Below are 19,633 nucleotides of genomic sequence, written 5' to 3'. Positions count from 1 at the left end.
TGCCTCTGACCAGCCCACTACAGTATACCAAGTAAATCCATGCAAAGGTTCAATATGAATACATATTTATGGCTTCTTTCCTGGTGCCTCTAAATCCTTATAGAACCAATACCCAACGTCAGGGCCGTAATCACAGTATCTAATAGAATAACCCAGGTTGTTGATCACATTGAAGTCATCCTCACTGAGAACGACTTTGCTACCTTGCAAATTTTCGTCAATTCTTGCAGGTGTAACGCTCTTTGGGATCACAGAGGTTCCTCTCTTCAAAGCCCATGCAATAACCACTTGAGAAGCGCTGATGCCCAACTTTTTGGCAACCATCTGGACATCTGGGTGGGATAGAATGCGAGGTTCTCCATCCAAATGATAAGTTGGATTTTGATTTCCAAACGCAGAATAAGCAGTAACATGTATTTCCTGCCCTTTATGCCAATCTAAAAACTCCTGTTGCTTCAAGTAGGGGTGCAATTCCATCTGGTGCACTTGAGGTTTAATAGTGCATGACTCCAACAGACGCTCCATTTCACCCCTGGAGAAGTTTGAAACACCAATTGCTCTAACTTTACCAGTGTCCAAGAGGGATTCCATCGCTTTCCAAGTGTCTATATAGTCAATATCGACAACCGACAATTCACCACTTGCATCGAACTTCTGCTTATCATGAGCAGCTGGATAGTGCATAAGGTAGAGATCAACATAATCAACACCTAGTTTCTTCAAGCTTTCATCAAGAGCTTTAGGGACATCCTTTGGATCGTGGTCCGAGTTCCATAGCTTGGTGGTGAGGAAGAAGTTCTCCCTTGGTACATCAGAGTCTTTGATACCTTTCCCAACTGCATCCTCATTCCCATATATCATCGCAGTATCTATGTGGGTGTAACCGGTACGAAGAGCATGTTCCACAGCTTTAGAAACTTGTTCAGAAGGCGATTGCCATGTTCCTAATCCAAACAGTGGCATCTCCACTCCATTGTTGAGCACGGTTGTCATTGTAGTTCCTGAGTCCTCGAGCTAAAAGGAGGAAGGACGGTACCAGCAATCAATGGATTTTCCCCTTTTCTTAAGAGCCCAGGTACAACATCACCTCTGAATATAACAAACTGTTATCACTTTGATAGAACAACTTGAAAAGTGGCGGCCTTATCTTCATTCCACGTCTCTATACCATAGAATCTGATCACGGTGGAGTACCTCGGTGGAGGATCATGGTGGCGGATCTTGGTGGCGGATCTTGGTGGAGACTCTGGGGGAAAATAGACTTTCACCTCAGTGGTTGAGTGCGTCAACACAGTAGATTTACCGTACATAACTCGGGTAAATACCACAGGGAACCGCCACCAGTACCTTATCAATTACACATTCACACCGCCACCAATCAGGACCACTGTATACCGGCCTCTTTTGCATTTCTATTTCGACAGATTCCAACGGTCTCGCTATCAATTCCTTTGAATTGGTGTACTTTTGGTGCTTGTTTCTCAGGTGGAGATGAAGACAAACAAGGTATCTCGGGAGAAAAACGTTCTCTTTTTGAGATAAGGTCCGGCCTTGTATACAGCCGCGTGAGTAATAGTTTCCCAAAGCAGATCCGAAATGGATAATTGGTGTCCTTGGTCAAGAATAAACGATCCTGTTTTAGTTGTGATAAAGCTAACTGACGGCCAGGAGGGGGAGCAGCATTCATTGTGATAAGAAGGCGATTGAGGTTGTTCTTTATGCTTTAGTTGTGCATGATAGAGGCTTTTCAATCATCGGGAATAATTAGCTCTCTACGTATAGCGCAAAGGTATATAAGCGCACAGGGAAGTGCACACTTTCAGCTACCGATAATCAAGCATCTGTGTCTTTCAAGGACAAGAAGCTATTATGATTAAGGGAGTTTTCTCCAAAGGATGGAAAGAGAGACTCCAAGTCCCCACAGATGAAGGTTATGAGAACGATCCGTTAACAAATAGAGATCTGATTCCATTCGGGAAAAATAGAAGAACATGGTCGCCATCAGCGTATGCCATGTACTGGATTATTGAGGCCTGTTCAATCACAGGCTACACCACCGGCTCCTCACTGGTTGGGTACGGTTTAAGCGTCAAACAGGCTATTCTCTGCTCGTTTGCAGCAGGTGTGTTGTACGGAATGTGCGCAGTTTTGATGGGTATTATTGGTGCTTACCATCATATTGGTTATCCAGTGCTAGCTCGTATGGTTTATGGTATTCAAGGTGCCAAGTTCGGTATTGTCCTTAGAATCATCACTGGTATCATCTGGTGGGGTGTTCAGGCCTACTACGGCGCTCAAGCTGCGGCGGTGATGATCAGTTGTCTAAGTCCATCGTTCTTAACTTGGGATTCATTTGACAACAAAAACGACATTACATCAGCCAATCTTGTTGGTCTGATGGTCTATTGTGGTCTAATGGTTCCCTGTCTGTTCATAAAACCGGAGAATTTACACTGGTTTTTCAGAACTGTTACTTTCTTCATAGTGGGTACTTTCTTTGGGATGCTCGGATACTGTGTCAAACATGCACACGGTGTCGGAGAACTCTTCAGTAAGCCCTCTGGTAACTATCCTAGTGGATCTCTTGGATGGGCATGTGTCCAAGGTATATTCTCCATATTGGGTAGTGCAGGAACAGGTATTTTGGGTCAATCTGATTTTACAAGATACTCCAAAACCAAACGTGGTCCTATGTATTCCCAAATGATTGGTGCTCCTACAGCGTTGGTCTTTGCATGTATAATGGGATCTATCAGCACTTCTGCGTCAAACGAATTCATCGGTGAGGTGATTTGGAACCCAATTACGTTGCTGGCAACAATTCTAAAGTACAACAACTTTAACTCTGCTTCTAGAGCTGCTGTTTTCTTCGCTTCGGCATCTTTCCTTTCCCAACAGCTTGCAATTAACCTGCTATTGAACTCTTTATCGTCTTCCATGGATATGGCTGGTTTGTTTCCAAAGTATATCAATATCAGAAGAGGTACGTTTATTGTTATGGCCATTGGTATCTTGATATGGCCCTGGAAGATTTTAACAAGTGCCAAAGCTGTGATAGTGTTTGGTACTGGTTGGGGTTGCTTTGCATCTGCTCAAACTGGTAATGTCATCTTCACCTATTTCGTCACTTACAAGAGAAAGATTTTGCTAAAGGACCTTTATATCAACAATAGCGAATCAATTTATTGGTTTTGGAATGGAATCGATTGGAGATCTATTGCTTCTTTCTTTGTTGGGACTGTTTTCCTTATTCCTGGCTTGGCCTTTGACTGCCAGGGTGAAACTCGTGGAGGCTGGACCTACATTTACAGATTTTCATACCTCACTGGTATTGTTTTGTCTATGGCAAGCTTGTTCGTGTTGGAGAAGATATTCCCAAAGAAAACGATCCAGCCAAGTACAAAGGTTGATGACATCTACAATCCAGATGGTAGCTTGATCGAAGAGGTCAACGGCCTGAGCGGCTCAAACAGTGTTGAACTTGTTAGTGTCTCCGTGTCTTCCAAAGGGCATCGTGAAGAATCAAGCAAGTGAGACATAATGTTTCCATTTTATGCTATTTATATTCTTGTCTATCGCTTTACACACGGATCTTTTATTTGAACTTCTTGTTAGGATGACGTAATAAATGTTAGTCGTATGCCTATACACTTAAGTTACCGAGCTTCTTCTGTAGCTCATCAGAGAGCTTTCTCGTCTCTTCATTTAAATCCTCAAAATTCGTGACTGGTGCCTCAGCAAACGTTGAGACTCTATAACAGTGTCTAGAGGATCCTTCGAAATCAGCAAGTGCAGAATGAAGACATCTACGGTTATCCCACAGCACAACAGTTCCAGGTTCCCACCTTGCTCTGAGATGTGTATCTGGTTGACCATATATCTTGTCCTTCAAATATTTGAAGATTAACTGTGATTCTTCTTCATCAAGGTTGTCAAACTTCTGGGTGAAATGGCTAAAGAAGACATTTTTCTTCTGAGTAACTGGGTGGATTCTTACTATAGGATGAGAATTCTCCTCAGGTGGAGTTCTTAGGAATCCCTTCACTTGTCCGTTGATTTTCGATGGACCCACGTTGGAGAATACACCAGTGAGAGTCTCCAAGATCTTTTGGAACCCTGGAGAAAATCTCTCATAAATCTCCTGCGAATCAACAAAAAGCGTATCGCCACCTGTCTCAGGACCGTCCAAAATTCCAAAGATCGTCACTCCAGGCGTGAACACCTCCCAGTTATCATCGACATGGATCCCAACTACCCGTTTGGGGTTAACCTTTTCATTCGGATCACGATAGACAATGTGGAAGTTTGGCTCCGTTTCCGGAGTTCCAATAAACGAAGTAGGATTCAATGGGCCAAAGTATCTTCCAAAATTGCTGTTGAATTCTAGACCTTTGTCTTTCAAGTCCTGGTTTCTGAAAACAACAAATCCTCTTTGGGCCAAGAGCAACGCTAACTCATCTTTGGCTGCATCTGACAAGGATGATAACTGAATACCGCTTCTAATTTCGGTACCGAACTTGGGACTGAGGTCAATCTTATCAATGTCACTGTCCTCAGGGAATAGATTTGGCAGTTTCGGATCAGCAAAGAAGGCACGATCAATGTAGCCATCGTTATTAGGTGGTGCTGGGTATTTCACATTCGGATTCCAAACTGGCAACCACTCGGGGTATTTTGAGTTGTCATATGCCTCCTTGGATAGCCTTTTGACACCGTCCTTGTCGGTAACAATATCTAGCGGCATCTCTTCTCGTCTGATGTTGGCATTGTAGAGATGGTGGGCAGATCGATTGGACCTCTTCGCCTATTTAAATACTTCTCTGTGTGTGGAGTTCATGCCTTCGTAAAATGTGGCTCTTGTATAATGGCGGCGCCAACACAGCCAGAATAGGAAGTAAATACGGAGGACCAATATCTGTGGCATTTCAAGTTAACAATGGTCTGATTAACGACATTGAAGCATTCACCACAATCCACAGCATCTTAGTTCCCAGCAACAGTAAGTCTTGTCATCCTGAGTAAGTATAAATCCAAAACATCTTTTGCCTAAGCTGAAGTTGAAGATGAACGAGTCCTGGCATCAGGATATAAACACGGTTCACACACGTATTATGTAATCGCTGACTAAACTGGTACTGGAATCAAGCAGACAAGGCAGAATGGCATATTTATCTTCTTTATTGGTTGACTATTGTAGTAATAATGAATAGCAAATTGGATATAGGTATTTCATTTGAGAATGTCATTGCTATCTGCAGCCGAAATTCCATCGGTTTCACTCTCGTCCAAGTTTGATTTGGGACCAAAGTAGTACCTCTTCTTATATGCAAAGTAATATGCAATGGCTAAGACCCACACTCCACAATTTATAACGACAGCGTAGTTCATCGAGGTGCTCTCTGGGTGCCTGGAACTTGGAAACATTGCGAGAACGATAATGAAGCACATAAAAGTGATTGATAAAACATTAGCCACTATGGAAGCCTTCATGCCATGATGGAATAATCCCGGAGTGAACTTATCTCTTCCTGTGGTGAGTCGCAAGATCTGTGGTGTCATCCACGCAACGTAACTACCAATAACACCAATGGAAAATAGTGCACTCGAGGCAGCCTCTCCAACCAGGATTAGCAGTCCAATCAATAGACTGATAGTTGCAGCAGATCCTACTGCCCTTAGAGGAACAGAGAGTCTTTTGTTCACAACTTTGACAAAACTAGAAAAAATGAACCCATCATCTCTTGCAAAAGCCCAAAGCTGTCTCGAGAGAGATGTCATGATACTGCAGCCCATTAAGAATTGACAACTTGCTGTCAATGAAATGAAGGCTACTGCCCATTTTTTGCCCAAAGCATCGTAGAACATTTGAGTGAGAGGCTGTCCAGAAGGTGTGGAGATCAGCTCCTCAACATTGGGATCCATACATGCATTTAACACAATGATAATGAAAAATCCCATCATCCAGCAGGCTGTTATCGATCCTAGAATGCCTCTAGGTACTGATTTTGAGGGATTCTTTGCCTCTTCCGACATGTGAACACACGCATCAAAACAGCAAATGGTCCAAACAACTGGCATGAGTCCAAATTGGAAGAAAGCCCATCCATCAGGCCAATCAGAGAGGTTTTCAAAATGACCAAATATGAATTTACCATCGTTGAATGATCGATTTTTGGCAGTGCCAATTGGTAAAGCGATCAAAAATATCACAACCAAGATGTAATTGGCAACAATTGATGTGCCCTGGAGACGAGCAACGACACCAGATGCAAGCGAACAGACCAAGAGCTCTGTTACTGTGCATGCAGCAAAGACACCATAGATCTGGCCGTTAGTAATGTTGAAGTTTCCGTCCTTCGAGATGTAAACAGCACTGAGAACCTGGACAGCCATCCCATATGTGATTGAGCATAACCCACCAGCTATTGCAGAAGAATTTGTTAAACCGATAACAAAAGATATGAGGTTTCTCCATTTCGGAGGGGCATAGTAGTGTGTCCAGTAGTATAACCCACCTGATGTTGGAATGGCACTTGCAAGCTCAGACATACAATAACCAATTGTCAATACGAAAGCACCTCCTAAGAACCATCCCCACAGAAGCGTTGCTGGCCCACCCATGAGTCCTGTCATCATCGTTGAAGCGACAGATGGTAAAATCCCCATAATGGAGAAGGCAACTCCAAACACTTGGACTGAGCTCATATTACGTTTCAACTCTTGCTTATAGCCGATCTGTGCAAGGAGTTCTGATGCATCGGAAGTTTCTTTGGCATTGATATGTTTCTCTCTTCCAGATACAACTGGATGAGTAGCACAGTTATCTGAGTCCCCTTTAGAAACGTCCATTGTTGCTTGGCTTTATATCGCCTACTCCATACAATGGTGATCGTCGTCGTAGCAGATCATCACTCATTTATAGCTCGACTATAAGCGTCTCTCGCAGAAGCCACAACGTGTGTCATCTTCATAGTTTCTTGTTGATTCTCACTATTGTTATGGCAGAATAATAATATAGCATAGCATCCACTCATTGTTCCACAATACGCAGTAAGACAATGACCGAGCTTGCTCTATTTCACCAGATGCTGACACTAAAATGTCACACTCGACTAGACCTGCCCGAATAGTGCATTTAAGCCTATTTGGTCTGCATATTGATGATCCACAATTCAAGCTTTGACGTATGTATTCCATGTATGCTAGGTAGTTACTCAATAACCACAGTGGCTGATAGAAATGACACTACCTAGAAGTGACCTGTATATAACCGTGTAGAGAGGAATACCGTCTTTTGTTTCATAATATCGAAACTTCCGTATGACCAAACGGCAAGCTCTAATCATCAAGACTTATAGAATGGTGTCTTGGCAAGGTAGGTCTAAGGCAATAGCTTGTTGGTTTTGCTTCAAGCCACTATTAACGACATATAGTGTGTTTATTTGTCCTGCTTCCATGATTGTTGACTGTCCGTGGCAGATTGAGCCTACAAGTTTGAGGAATCAGCCTCAACTATGGACATTCTTTGCAGAGTTTCATCCAAGGATAGAAAATGACAACTTTACTTCCAATTGTTGGGACACAATTGTAGACGAGGAGGGGAGATCTCATATCAACACCGTAGCCAAGTACAACGGGCCAGTGGAGCCCACTTGCTGGAAATGATAGGCCAAATAGTTGTCATCAGAATGATGGTCACAAGCAGCTGGAACTTCTTAACAACAAAATACTCTGTTCTGCAAGATTTAGTCGATACTTCAACCTGGAATCTACGTCATGCTCGGCATCGGTTACCGGTGAGTTTGCATCAATAACCGTAGTGCCGTTTTACAGCCATACCAAGGCCAAAGCTCGGGTTTATTGCCGGCTTTGCCACTTAATCTGTCAGTCGCCTTGTTGCTGCAGGGCTGTATCATTCTTCGGTGAACGGGATACTGGGACTACACACTTCGTGGACTTTACTTCAACAGTAATTGATACCGTTCTCTGGATTTGGTACAACCCCCTGGCCATGCTACAACTCCTTATCAGACCAGACCAGACTACATATCTCACCAAAAATAATTTCAAATCAATTTCTAACTAACTTCAAGACTTTAATGCATGAACATCCGATGAACTGGCCTCAGTTCCCTCCAGACCCTCTATAAACTCGAGTACCTCCTCTTGGTCCTCGTCCAGGTTCGATTTTGGACCGAAATATTTCTTTCTCTTGTATACGTAGAAATATATCAAAGCCAAGATCCATACACCACCATTGAGAACAGCACTATAGTTCATTGTCTCCTTATCAACATGCTTATAATCTGGGAAACTGCACATGATGATGATAAACACCTGGAATGCGATGGAGATCCAATTGATAACAGGACTCCAGAAATCACCAAGGTAGAATTTTCCTGGTATGAAGTTTGCATCCTTGACGACAAATCTCAAAATCTGTGGTGTCACCCATGCAACGTAGTTACCAAGAATTGATAAGGAGAACAGCGCATTAGCTGCTGTAGATCCAATGAGACAAAGACATCCAATGATGATAGAAACGATGGAGCTGAAGCAAATAGCATTGAATGGTGTATACATCTTGTTGACAACCTTGATGATTCTGGAAAATGGTAACCCTTCATCTCTGGCAAAGGCCCACACCTGTCTAGAAATGGCCACGAGAACACTTGAGCCCATAAGGAATTGACCAACAGAGATCAAAGCCATGAAAGCAATGGCCCATTTTTTACCCAGGGAATCAAGGAAAATCTGGGCCAAAGGTTGGCCAGTACTTGAGTTCAATAGACGGTCGACGTCTGGAACCATGCAGGCACAGATAACAATGTTAATGAGGAATCCTAAGATCCAACAGACCGTGATAGAACCGATAATACCAACAGGGACCGCTTTTGATGGATTCTTTGCCTCCTCGGACATGTGAACACAAGAGTCAAAGGCACCGATTGTCCAAACAGCAGGCATCAATCCAAATTGCATGAAAGCCCATCCATCAGGCCAATCGCTAAAATTCTCAAAGTCTCCAAATATGTATGAGCCATCATTGAAGCCACCAACGTTTCTCTTTGTTCCAATTGGCAGTGCGATGAAGAAGAGAACAATGAGGAAGCAATTGACGTATATACTAACACTTTGTAGTCTTGCAACGGCAGCAGATGAGGCACATGTCAAAATAGTCTGTAGAATGATACAGCCGGCAAAAACACCATAGGTCATTGGATCAGTTACTTCCAGATCAGGGTAAGCCAAGCTCGCACATGAGAGGATCTGACCAGCAAGACCATACGTGATAGAGCACAACGCACCCACCAGAGCCAAAGAGTTGGTGATACCAATGAAGAAAGACAGAGGGATTTTCATGTTCTTTGGAGCGTAGTGGTAACTCCAGAAGTACAAACCACCGGAAGTTGGGTAAGAACTCGCAAGCTCACTCATACCTATGCCTATAGCAACAAGGAAGAAGCCCGTAATGAACCAACCCCAGATGAGGGACACAGGCCCTCCTGTGAGACCGATAGCTAAGGTACTGGCAATACTTGGAAGAAGCCCCATAATAGAGAAACTGATACCAAACACCTCCAGCGTGGAATAATCACGCTTCAACTCTTGCTTATAACCCATCTCTGCAAGAAACTCATCATCCATGTTCAGCGGACCCGCCGAGCCCTTCGTTGAGTTGAGCCCTAGCTCCAAGTTCGTCTCGGTCGCTACAGATTTCGCCATCTTTTCTGGATCTTGTTTTCTTTCACCTCTGTGAGTGATTCTTCCATAAGCACTGGACTCTACTGGAGAACAACTGCCATATTTGCCATCTCTTATATTCAGTTCTACAATCAATAGGCATCTCTATATCTTCTTGTTTGAGTCGAAATGCGCGGGAATATGCACTGGCCTCCAACTTCCTTTTCGGGATGGCTGAAATCAAATGACAGGTGTTTTGTGATTACCTGAGAAACAGTGCCGAAGGCCCAAGGGCCGGTGGAAAAAATACTGCTGTCACCGACAAGGATAACGGGCATCGATTGGAAGGTGGCAGAAGGCATACGACCGACATGGCCAACTTACTCTGACCAAGAGTCCCAAATAAAGGATATATACAGGAGAAAAAAAGGGAAGGAGTACGTTTCAGTGCGTATAATGGAGGGGAATCGAAAACATGGACGATCTTATGGAGTAAAAGCCCTCCAGCCATACCTGAGCCTACTGGTTATAACTACTCTTCTAAGCCTATTAGCACTGCACCTCAAATTCAGATGGTTATCATAAACTTGACACGAGCCTCTTATAACTTCCTGCTTCGGGCGTGGTTGCTTACAGCCTACACCCACACACCCAATTGCAGAGCACGTTGGTTTATCTTATCAGCTTTAATGCCGTCAGCAGGTAGGCGCACGCTTTTTGTGTGGAGATATAATATTCTTTGATGATTCTTCAACCAATTGCTTATATAATGTTTAACTTTACTTAATCTTACCAATCGCGGCCAGTTGCGCTGAATGGATTATCTGTGAACGCTTATCGCCCTTTAGTGCATTAACGTCATCAGACATCTCCTTAAACAGGAACCCGAGCAATGTGTCCCCAGCGCCTGTAACGTTTGATACCGTCTGTAGAGGCTCTGGGGAGCTGTAATGCTCGAACAGGACTCCTTCGTGATCCTTGCCTCTAGATCTTAAAGAAAGATCTACGCCGTCAACTTTGGGTACTTTGACGATATCACTGTGGCGTGAGAACAGATAAACACCATTAATGCCGTCTTTCACCAGTAAACAGTTAAAGTAGGGTAGTAAACTGCTAGCCATCTGTACAACGCCTTTCGAAACTATCTCTCTATACTGTGGATTCCTCATTGTGGCTGCCTCGACGTTGCTTCTGAAAACACCATCGAGTCCCAGCCTGTCAATTACCGGGAACCATAGATCGAGATCGAACTTCCCATTCTGTTCAAAAGATTCGTATAAAGAGCATAATTCGGCAACTGTAGGGGTGCACAGATGGATTGGGTGATCTGGAGAGAGAGAGTCGATGGCCAACCTCGAAGCCTTCGTAGATGACGTTGGTTCAACAACGTATTTGAACCCGTACTTGGTGCTTAACTTGTTGATGAAGTTGATGAGATCCTTTGAAAGGTTACAATCAGACAAAACAACTTTGGGGGAGGCTTCTCTAATCACGTTTTCGACAAAGTCTGGTTGGATTTCTTCAATGATCGTCATATCAGCACCACCAATGAAAAGAGAACCATCAGCATCATGGAATGATATATATTGTGCTGTTCTCGAAGGGGAGACCGCTATCGATGTTGATGGCAAATCAAGGGAATCCATAATCTTTGAACCGTAAGGATCATTACCCACACTGGATACGAATCTCATGGATTCGTTACCTTGCTTGTACGATTCGAGGGCAACGTTATATCCAACACCACCAATCGAGGTAGCCATTGTGGCAGGGTTTGAATCCTGAAGAACAATGTCGCCTTTCATACAACAGTACGTGTCGAGAGCAATGGAACCTATCACTAAAGATTTAACCTCCCCCGTTGCCTTTGTAGATTCTAATTGACCAGATTCGTGAAGTGGTTCTGAAACCTGTTCCTCTACTCGGTTTTCTCCGCTAGTTTTCAATTGGCACAGATGCTTAGCAACAGAAGCGGCAGCTCTAGCATTGTTCAAGACAAATTCAACGTTTGACTTGACACTGGCACCTCCTGTTGCGGTTGCAATCTTACTCAAGAGGTATGGTGTCAGTTCTTTACCCTTTATACCGAGTGCATGTGCCTCCCTGTTGGCATCCTCTATAATTGAGCTGATATACTTGTCATCGAGCGCAATTTCCTTAGGTGGAGGAATGCAAAGGAGTTGACCAGACTCAAGTCCCATCAATTCTCCCTGGTAGATGATCTCTGCCGCTTGTCTCAAATCTTGAAAGTTATAGACGGACTTCACACCTGAATCTCTCGTATAGAACCCGGGAATATTTGTGCCTGGTGGTCCTAAAGTTCCAACAAATACCCCCTTTGTCTCCAAATACTCCATGGTGCGTTCAATATCGAGAATGCTTTTCGGGCCAGCACACACAACCGCCACAGGTGTTCTCCCCAGCTCGTCCAGATCAGCGCTAACGTCCATGGTGTTTTCACCATCCCTATGGACACCACCAAGTCCTCCAGTGGCAAACACTTTGATCCCAGTTTTATGTGCTAGTATCATCGTCCCACTGATTGTCGTTCCACCATTCAATGAATTGGCCATAACATATGGGATATCTCTCCGAGACACCTTCACCGCCGCATCTGATCTCGCTAAGAATTCAATTTCAGACTCACCCAAGCCAACCTTAGGAATACCCTTGATGAACGCCATCGTTGCAGGAGTAACACCACTGGACCTCAGCTCCTTTTCAACCCTCTTCGCCATACTCAAGTTCTCCGGGAAAGGCAAGCCGTGTGTGATGATTGTAGATTCCAGCGCAACAACAGGCCTATTACAAGCCAGCGCATCCCGCACTTCTTCAGAGACTCTGATGGTTGATAACCATCTTCTAAACACGCCCTGGTGCCTTATACGCTGGTGAAGCATCGCAATCTGGTGGTTTGTTTACTCTTTCGTCTTTTGATGTTCAACTTTGAAGTACTATTTTCTACACTTTGTTTATTTTTGCTTTTGTGTCTCGTCAATTCGCAGTTTTTCCAATTCAAACGTATATAAAGAAAACACTACGCTATTTACAACGTCTTCTCTTCCAAAGAGATGCTGTACTCATCCTTCAACACCTTCATGATTGGGTTGTTGATCTCTGGAGAGTATGGAGCAACCAAACCCTTCTTGACTGGCAATTCGTCCTTCAAGATAAGTTGGGTAGCAACGGCACATGGGGTACCAACCAACTTAGCCATGGAGGAGTATCCGGAGCCAGTTGGAGCACCAAAGTCGATCAAAGTAGAGGTGCGGGTCTCCTCTGAGCCGTCCTTGTTAACGATACCGAACTTGTGTTGCAACAAGACCAAATCTCTTTCGCCCTTCTCCAATTGCAACATGCTCTCGAACAAAGCACACAATGTGTCCAATGGGTTGCCTCTTGGTGTGGTTTGCTTATCGGACAAGAGACCAAACCATTTGAAGCCATCGATGATCTTGTCCTTGGCAGCGGCGTCGGCAAAAGTGGTCTTGGACTCGATGGCAGCGATCAAGTCCTCCTCAGAAGAGGACTTGGCGCCCAAGTACTCCTTCAAGGCCTCGTTCCAGCCAGTTGGCTTGGAGAAGACCTCGGTCTCCTCGTCCTTCAACAATCCCAAGTCGACGAGAACCTTGATGAACTCTGGGAAACCCTCGAAACGAAGGGTACCACGGATAACAGTTTCAGCCTCTGGGATCTTGTACAAGTCTCTAAACACAGTGGAGTCTCTGTTTGGGTAGCACACCAACTCCTTGCCGGTGAATCCATCAATGGTGTATGGGGTGGTGTAACCCATCAATTCTGGACCATCAACATCAACTTTCTTACCATCCTTGTAGAAAGTGGCAGAGTTTCTCAAAGCGAGAAGAACACCTCTGGCAGACCAGGAGAACTTGTAACCCAATGGGTTGTTGGCATCCTCTGGAGCAACCAAACCACCACAGTAGGAGATAAAGGACTTGATTTGACCACCAGCCTCATGAACCTCAGAGATAGTCTTGACAGCGTACAAGTGGTCCAAACCTGGATCCAAACCAATCTCGTTGAAGACAAGGATACCAGCCTCGTTGATTTGATCTTCCAACTCCTTCAAAGCTGGGGAGATGTAGGAAGTGGTGACAACGTTCTTCTTGTGCTTGATAGCAGACTTGACAACTGTTGCGTGGTAGATGTATGGAATCAAAGAGATGACGAGGTCGTGATCAGAGACAGCAGCGTCCAATTGCTCCTCCTTGGAGACATCAACAGAGATAGCAGTAGCCTTCTCACCAGCCAACTCCTTGGCCTTCTCCAGAGTTCTACAAGCAACTGTGACTTCAACACCATCGGTGTTGGAGAGAATATCAACGGTTGGCTTAGCAACGAAACCGGAACCCAACAAAAGAACTTTCCTGGAGTGAACGAGTCGTTAGTGACCAATTGCGTGGTTAACATATAAAGAAGTGTACTCACTTGACCATTGTGATAAATAAGTGTGTTTTCTGAACCCTCTTCAAAAGACTATAAAAGTGAAGAACAAAGAGGGAAGAAGGAAAATGGACAAAGTCGTTTCACCGATCGGTGTGAATCTTCTCAACATCCCCTTTGAACGGGAGATGGAGGCCGATTTCCGCTCAATCGGCCTGTTCAGGTACTTTATTTCCTAATTGAGAAGATCCGGGGAAACATCCACCGGAACGGGATTCTGAAGCACGCACGCCCTCCAAAAAATTTTCACTCCAAACAGGTAAAACTTAACCACCTTCCAGAGCAAAGTGAAAATAAGGGTTTTTATCACTACACCTGTGCCATTTGAATTGGGTGGCTAATGGCTCCACATGCTCCATGATGAGACGTTTTAGAACTTACAGTGAGCTCAGTTCTTCACGGAATTTGTGTGCTCCTTTTGCTTCTACTCCGTTTCGTTTGGGAGGGAGTCATTCACCACTCTCAAGATTAGACAGCGTTGTAGTAAACAAAGCCCGTAGATTAACATTGATGAGTTTGCAGAGTGCATCTGTCATGTTGCACTTTCACGTGTAATTTCCATATCCCATTGCTTTTGTCTTTTTGAAAACTCATTACATTCGATGCTAAATATTTGTAATAACCATGCTCCTGTAAACAGACTCTGTGTAGCTCCACTTAGTGAGGACGCGTACTGCGTAGTGAGTAACGCAACAGGGACCAAATAAAAATCCCAGCGCAGCACAACCAAGCGTGTTGCATTCAGGCAGCTCACCAGGAGAATTTTTTCTTGAGACCACTTTACAGGAAGGCACTTAACTTCCAGGGACCTAACCTCAAAGGACACAACTTCCTAGTGCTATAGACATGGAGATTCCATACGCAGAGCCTAAATTTGTGCCCAAGAACTTATCTTGGGATCTTAGGCTTCAAAAGGTTTACCGTTCTTTCAAGAAAACGATTCCCGCGTGGTACTTGTTGAGCGTGGTGCTTGCGATATATGTTTACATCAAGGATGCCGCGTCTCCCTTCGTGAACACCAGCACAGGCGATGACTCCATCGTGTTTCAAGACACATATCAGCGTTCAGCTGATGATGGGCACGGGTTGCCATATCTGAAGAAGTCCATGGCTTTGGAAGAGTTCCCCTTTGAAGCCGGAACCTGTGTGCTGCCAATAGCACCTTACAAACAGGTTCGAGGCAAACTGGACTTCAGGGCTACCGTCGCGGTGTACCTAGAGGCCATTAGAACACATGTTGAGAAGATAACCTCTGGCGAAGTTGCTGGATCTCAGCCACCGGTGTTGAACTTCCATTGGAAGGACTTTGTTGATCTGCACATTCTGGACCCTTTACTTGAAGAAAAGCCGAATTGCTTTAGAATTGGTGCACTTGGTTCCACGACCAGAATCCCGTGGCAGAAGTGTTTAGACGAACCACAGAACTTGGGGTTTGTCTTTATCAACCCTTCATTGGAGCCTGAAACTGAATTCAGACTGTCAATAAGAGGTAAATCGTACCTCTACACTGCAGCACCATTGCCTAATAAAATGGTGTTTTTAGCAGGTGAACTTGCCCTAGTTGGAAGGATCGGTAAAAGGTTGGCACTGGACCAAGGATTGATGATTGATGAGTACGTGCGGAGGAAAATCGTTAGAAATCAGGAACTCACTCAGGATCTCGTTGTCAAGTCACCAATTGATGCTAAGGATGAGATAGATGGGATTGCCAAAGCTTTAAACCGTGGGTTGATAAATTTCGGTGCAAAAAAGACTGCAAAGAGAGTTGTCGATATGAAATCATTGGACTTGCCAACTACAAAACTGAGTGATAAGCTAGATAAGACCAAGTTGGCAGGTAATGCACAGGAGAATGACGATCGTCATTTCAGAGACGTTGTTATCAAGTCGAAAGATGGGAAATGGGCATCGACAGAGCTTTATGATTGGAGGTTTTTCAACAAGAAGCTGAACAACCTGAATAAGAGGAAGGCATTGCACGGTGTCGTAGAGAATTATCTACAGCTGTGTAGTAACTTGGGTATCACCACATGGTTATCACCAGACTCATTGACCTCTTGGACGTACAATGGTCTTATGGGACCTTGGGAAGATACTGTAAGATTTGAACTACCTGCAGAGGACTTGAACAGATTAGCAACAGGCTTCAACTATTCCTTGGTCATTGGAGACCCAAAAAACACCACTGGTGGTTATTTAATGGATATCTCGCCTTGGTATCTGGAACGAGCCGTTCAACACACTGTGGAAGCATCTCCAGATGCTGCTGATGGGAGATTTGTCGATATAAGAACTGGTATTTACATTGAGATCGCCGGTGTGGCACAAGTGCCTGATGTTCCAGAAGAAATATTGGAGAAGTACCAAGATAAGGACTTGGATTCTTATGTTTTCACAGGATTTGGTAACCATTGGTACTTGCCAGATCTTTTACCTTTGAACAAAACTCTGTATGAAGGTAAACAGGCACTCGTTCCAAAAACATTACCTTCTGATCTTGCACCACCACCTTCTAAGTACGTATACCGTGAACATTTACGTCTGTTTGTTGATGAGGCCAAATGCTCCTATGTTCCTGAAGAGGAGAAGGATAAATTCGATCTGACATACATCGGTTGTTGTCATGATAATCTGATCTGGAAGGAGTATAACTCTACGAAAAATGCAACCCTACAATTCCTGAATGTTAACGGATATCCTATCAATGTCAAAGATGAAGTGTCCATAATATTTGATTAGATGGCCAAACCCTTTCCCTTATCAGGAAGCCAGTTGAAAGCACTTAGTGCTTCTTTCCTCTGTTCTGCATTTTCTTTGAATTGATCAAAATGGTCTGTCAATAGAATCAACTTTTCACAATCTTGTAGACTTCTAACCAGTATGTTTCGCAAAGTCTTTAAGAATACTGCAGGGAAGGGGATCAAGACGATCTCCATGGTTCTGACCAACACTTTAACCAAATATTTTAACTTGTTAATCTTCTTTGTATTTGTAGCGTCCTCTTTCTCCATATTGTTTAAGATTAAAAATACAGCGTAACCAATTGCAAATAAGAAGATCGAAAGTGTATACGGATACCACCTCATTTCGGGATCCATCTTTATTAACTGTTCCAGCACTTCCACAGCATGCACCAAGATACGGTATTCATGATGATGAATATCACTGTCAAAATTGCAAATAATGGTGTATGAATTGCCTCCATGGTCCACGATGAACTGTTTCATGAACTCAATGCTGAGCGAGATGAACTTTGCATAAAGCAAGTCTCTTCTGAACCGTTCAATATGAGAATCTGGGATGCCGGTTTTACCCCTAGCAAACTTTTCAGCGCTTTGTATATGGCTATTGTGCAATTTCAACAGCTCATTAACCCGTTCCAGAACATCTTTGTTGTTTGAATCTCTCTTGTAGTTGAAAATCAATCCTAGGATCTTTGCCAGGGGTAAGAACAGCCCATATATTCCCGGTGAAAAGCCATGGTAGTTTTGAAACGTTGGCCTCATTGGATCTGTCTCGGCAGGTCTTGGTGTCAAATCAGACATCATCCAGAACACTTCGTCGCACGGGATAATTATATCTGTAAATTCCTCGTCCTCCATCATAGGTTTTTCGTTAAAGGAGAACGAGATGAGTCTGTCCCACAGGTAAACACTGAGCCATGTACGGCGCTGCTCTTCCTTCTGTTCCTCATCTACACCATGAGTAACGAGTATGAGGTGTTTCATCGCCTTACAACCGACTGGCCACCAACGCAGAATATCCAATGGATACGTGATCCAAGGCATGAGATAACCAATGTGTAGTGTTGCTAAAAGGTCATCGTACTCAAACTTTGCCGGGTCACAAGATAACCGCTTCTCAATCTCACCGTACAACTTTTGTGATATCAACACTCTTCTGGTTTCACCAAAGTAGGGATGGTCAATGTGTAGCATACTTGTGAGGAGAATCGCCAATAGCAGGGTCGAACTCAGCTTTCTTCTCCCGGTCAGCACCATGCTTGGTCTCAGAATGGAGAAAACGTTCGTTGGAGGGAATAGCACATCACCAAAGTAGAAATCGAGTAAGTCCTCTGCAACTTCCACGGGTAATCCGAATTTGTCAATCTCAAGCATAACAGGTGAAAGCAGATCTCTCTTTGACAGGGATCTGATCCTTTTACCATTCAGCGGTGAGAATTCCTGGATTGAAATTGGTGGCTGAAGAGGGTCCGCTTTATTCAAGCCGTTCTCCAGCTCTTTAGGCTTGCGCTTTCTGATCTTCTTGGGATACTTATCACTGGCACGTCCTCTCTTCCTCTCCTTCCTCAAATATGTGCACTCCAGCTTCATGTGTGAGCAGTGTAAACAAGGCTGTTGGCCATTGCACTTGGTTCTCTTGATGTTACAAGAGTCGCATGCCTTCCTGATCCTCGTATTCTTCTGCACAGGCACCATAGTGTCCTGTTGCGAATCTCTGTTGATCCAACACGCTTCCTCGGTTCGAGTAGTATATATATGTCCCAGTGGTCGAGAACAAGTCAAGTGAGCCGATCAAGCTTCGCTCTATGTGAGAAGGATGGAATGTGTGGTGCTGGTAACCAGGTAAAATGATAACACTGGATGGTGAAAACACACAAGCACAGGTAAACTAGATCAGGTTTGGGGAGCTAGAAGGTTTGAAATTGTAGAAAGGAAGTTTAATCATTTGAATTAAAATATCCCAATTTCAATACCCAAACAAGAAGGAAACCAAGTGTTGCAACAACAACCTTGCGACGAGGGAACGGGTTTGAAATTTCTAAAAGTGCGCATATGCTAGGCAGTAAAAATGGGACAAAACAGACAGACACAACAGTCAACGAACGCCAAATTAACCGAAAAGCTGTACGATGGAATCCCCTGCAAAGGCCTCTTTTCCTTTTTAGCTGGTGTGCGCTTTTCATTCGCCTCGACTACAAAGTTTGCTTTGCAGGGTGAAGGGGATTTTTGACCGGGAAAATGCTATCGACACCATCGGGCTTATTTGCAGGCCCTCTCAGCTTTCCTTTACCCGGTGGCATAAGGTGCTCACTACGGGCTACATCGAGGTTTCCACTGTGCAAACATCCGAGAGGAAAGAAGGAGAGGTTTCATCCAGTTTGCAACGCTGTGTTGGTACACAACTGCTGGGAGGGATTTGGATTGGAATTGGTAGTGACTTATTCTGCCGGCGAGGCTCCAATCGGCCGTATCTGACAGAGCATGTTCAGGTTTTATACTGCCGGAAGGTGTGGGTGCTGGAACGCTTGCCTCGGAAAACTTTAACATGCACGGGTGGCCTTATTGGGCCGTGAGCAGGAAGGGGGGCAAAATTGCCCCCTGTCGTGAGAAGGTGTTTGTTCATATATCCGCCTTTCAGTTATTTTTTTAGGATGGATGACCTTCTTTAGAGCCTCGGCTAATATATGGGGAAACATCTTAAAAGGGGGACCTTTACAGCATAAAGTCAAGGGTATGGGGGC

At 44.2% G+C, this 19,633-nt stretch overlaps 9 protein-coding genes across 9 annotated transcripts; 2 read left to right on the top strand and 7 right to left on the bottom strand.

The window, feature by feature from the left end:
* Positions 1-66: 66 nt before the first annotated feature.
* On the bottom strand, positions 67-999 carry CYBJADRAFT_155025 (aldo/keto reductase; the record flags this gene model as incomplete). Its single annotated transcript, XM_020213443.1, has 1 exon — positions 67-999. Exon 1 carries the CDS (start codon positions 991-993, stop codon positions 67-69), a length of 927 nt encoding a protein of 308 aa, XP_020068592.1. The 5' UTR covers positions 994-999.
* Positions 1,000-1,869: 870 nt separating this feature from the next.
* On the top strand, positions 1,870-3,534 carry CYBJADRAFT_191930 (uncharacterized protein; the record flags this gene model as incomplete). Its single annotated transcript, XM_020217420.1, has 1 exon — positions 1,870-3,534. The coding sequence occupies one exon, from the start codon at positions 1,870-1,872 to the stop codon at positions 3,532-3,534; it is 1,665 nt and encodes a 554-aa protein (XP_020068591.1).
* A 48-nt stretch (positions 3,535-3,582) lies between these two features.
* Positions 3,583-5,017, bottom strand: CYBJADRAFT_169389 (TauD/TfdA dioxygenase family protein). The gene has a single exon (XM_020215744.1). The coding sequence runs from the start codon at positions 4,742-4,744 to the stop codon at positions 3,644-3,646; it is 1,101 nt and encodes a 366-aa protein (XP_020068590.1). The 5' UTR covers positions 4,745-5,017; the 3' UTR covers positions 3,583-3,643.
* A 212-nt stretch (positions 5,018-5,229) lies between these two features.
* CYBJADRAFT_175082 (amino acid transporter) lies at positions 5,230-6,849 on the bottom strand (the record flags this gene model as incomplete). The annotated part of the gene is made up of 1 exon (XM_020216653.1): positions 5,230-6,849. One exon carries the CDS (start codon positions 6,847-6,849, stop codon positions 5,230-5,232), a length of 1,620 nt encoding a protein of 539 aa, XP_020068589.1.
* A 1,239-nt stretch (positions 6,850-8,088) lies between these two features.
* CYBJADRAFT_131493 (amino acid transporter) lies at positions 8,089-9,648 on the bottom strand (the record flags this gene model as incomplete). The annotated part of the gene is made up of 1 exon (XM_020212995.1): positions 8,089-9,648. One exon carries the CDS (start codon positions 9,646-9,648, stop codon positions 8,089-8,091), a length of 1,560 nt encoding a protein of 519 aa, XP_020068588.1.
* A 583-nt stretch (positions 9,649-10,231) lies between these two features.
* Positions 10,232-12,611, bottom strand: CYBJADRAFT_169387 (pseudouridine-5'-phosphate glycosidase family protein). The gene has a single exon (XM_020215743.1). The coding sequence runs from the start codon at positions 12,582-12,584 to the stop codon at positions 10,464-10,466; it is 2,121 nt and encodes a 706-aa protein (XP_020068587.1). The 5' UTR covers positions 12,585-12,611; the 3' UTR covers positions 10,232-10,463.
* A 43-nt stretch (positions 12,612-12,654) lies between these two features.
* Positions 12,655-14,232, bottom strand: LYS9 (saccharopine dehydrogenase (NADP+, L-glutamate-forming)). The gene is made up of 2 exons (XM_020213202.1): positions 14,134-14,232; positions 12,655-14,072 (listed from the first exon to the last, which is right to left on the bottom strand). Exons 1-2 carry the CDS (start codon positions 14,139-14,141, stop codon positions 12,731-12,733), a joined length of 1,350 nt encoding a protein of 449 aa, XP_020068586.1. The 5' UTR covers positions 14,142-14,232; the 3' UTR covers positions 12,655-12,730.
* Positions 14,233-15,255: 1,023 nt separating this feature from the next.
* Positions 15,256-16,887, top strand: CYBJADRAFT_131396 (uncharacterized protein; the record flags this gene model as incomplete). The annotated part of the gene is made up of 1 exon (XM_020212986.1): positions 15,256-16,887. The coding sequence occupies one exon, from the start codon at positions 15,256-15,258 to the stop codon at positions 16,885-16,887; it is 1,632 nt and encodes a 543-aa protein (XP_020068585.1).
* Positions 16,888-16,930: 43 nt separating this feature from the next.
* Positions 16,931-18,587, bottom strand: CYBJADRAFT_175077 (Zn(II)2Cys6 transcription factor; the record flags this gene model as incomplete). Its single annotated transcript, XM_020216652.1, has 2 exons — positions 16,931-16,951; positions 17,025-18,587. 2 exons carry the CDS (start codon positions 18,585-18,587, stop codon positions 16,931-16,933), a joined length of 1,584 nt encoding a protein of 527 aa, XP_020068584.1.
* Between the last annotated feature and the right edge of the window lie 1,046 nt (positions 18,588-19,633).

Source organism: Cyberlindnera jadinii (genome assembly GCF_001661405.1).
Source record: "Cyberlindnera jadinii NRRL Y-1542 unplaced genomic scaffold CYBJAscaffold_16, whole genome shotgun sequence".
NCBI classification, from domain to species: domain Eukaryota; kingdom Fungi; phylum Ascomycota; class Saccharomycetes; order Phaffomycetales; family Wickerhamomycetaceae; genus Williopsis; species Williopsis jadinii.
This window is presented reverse-complemented; position numbering and strand designations above follow the sequence as displayed.

Bases quoted from the DNA above. Each gene is read 5' to 3' on its own strand.
- CYBJADRAFT_169389 (XM_020215744.1), bottom strand. From the start codon at position 4,744: ATGCCGCTAGATATTGTTACCGACAAGGACGGTGTCAAAAGGCTATCC.
- CYBJADRAFT_169387 (XM_020215743.1), bottom strand. From the start codon at position 12,584: ATGCTTCACCAGCGTATAAGGCACCAGGGCGTGTTTAGAAGATGGTTA.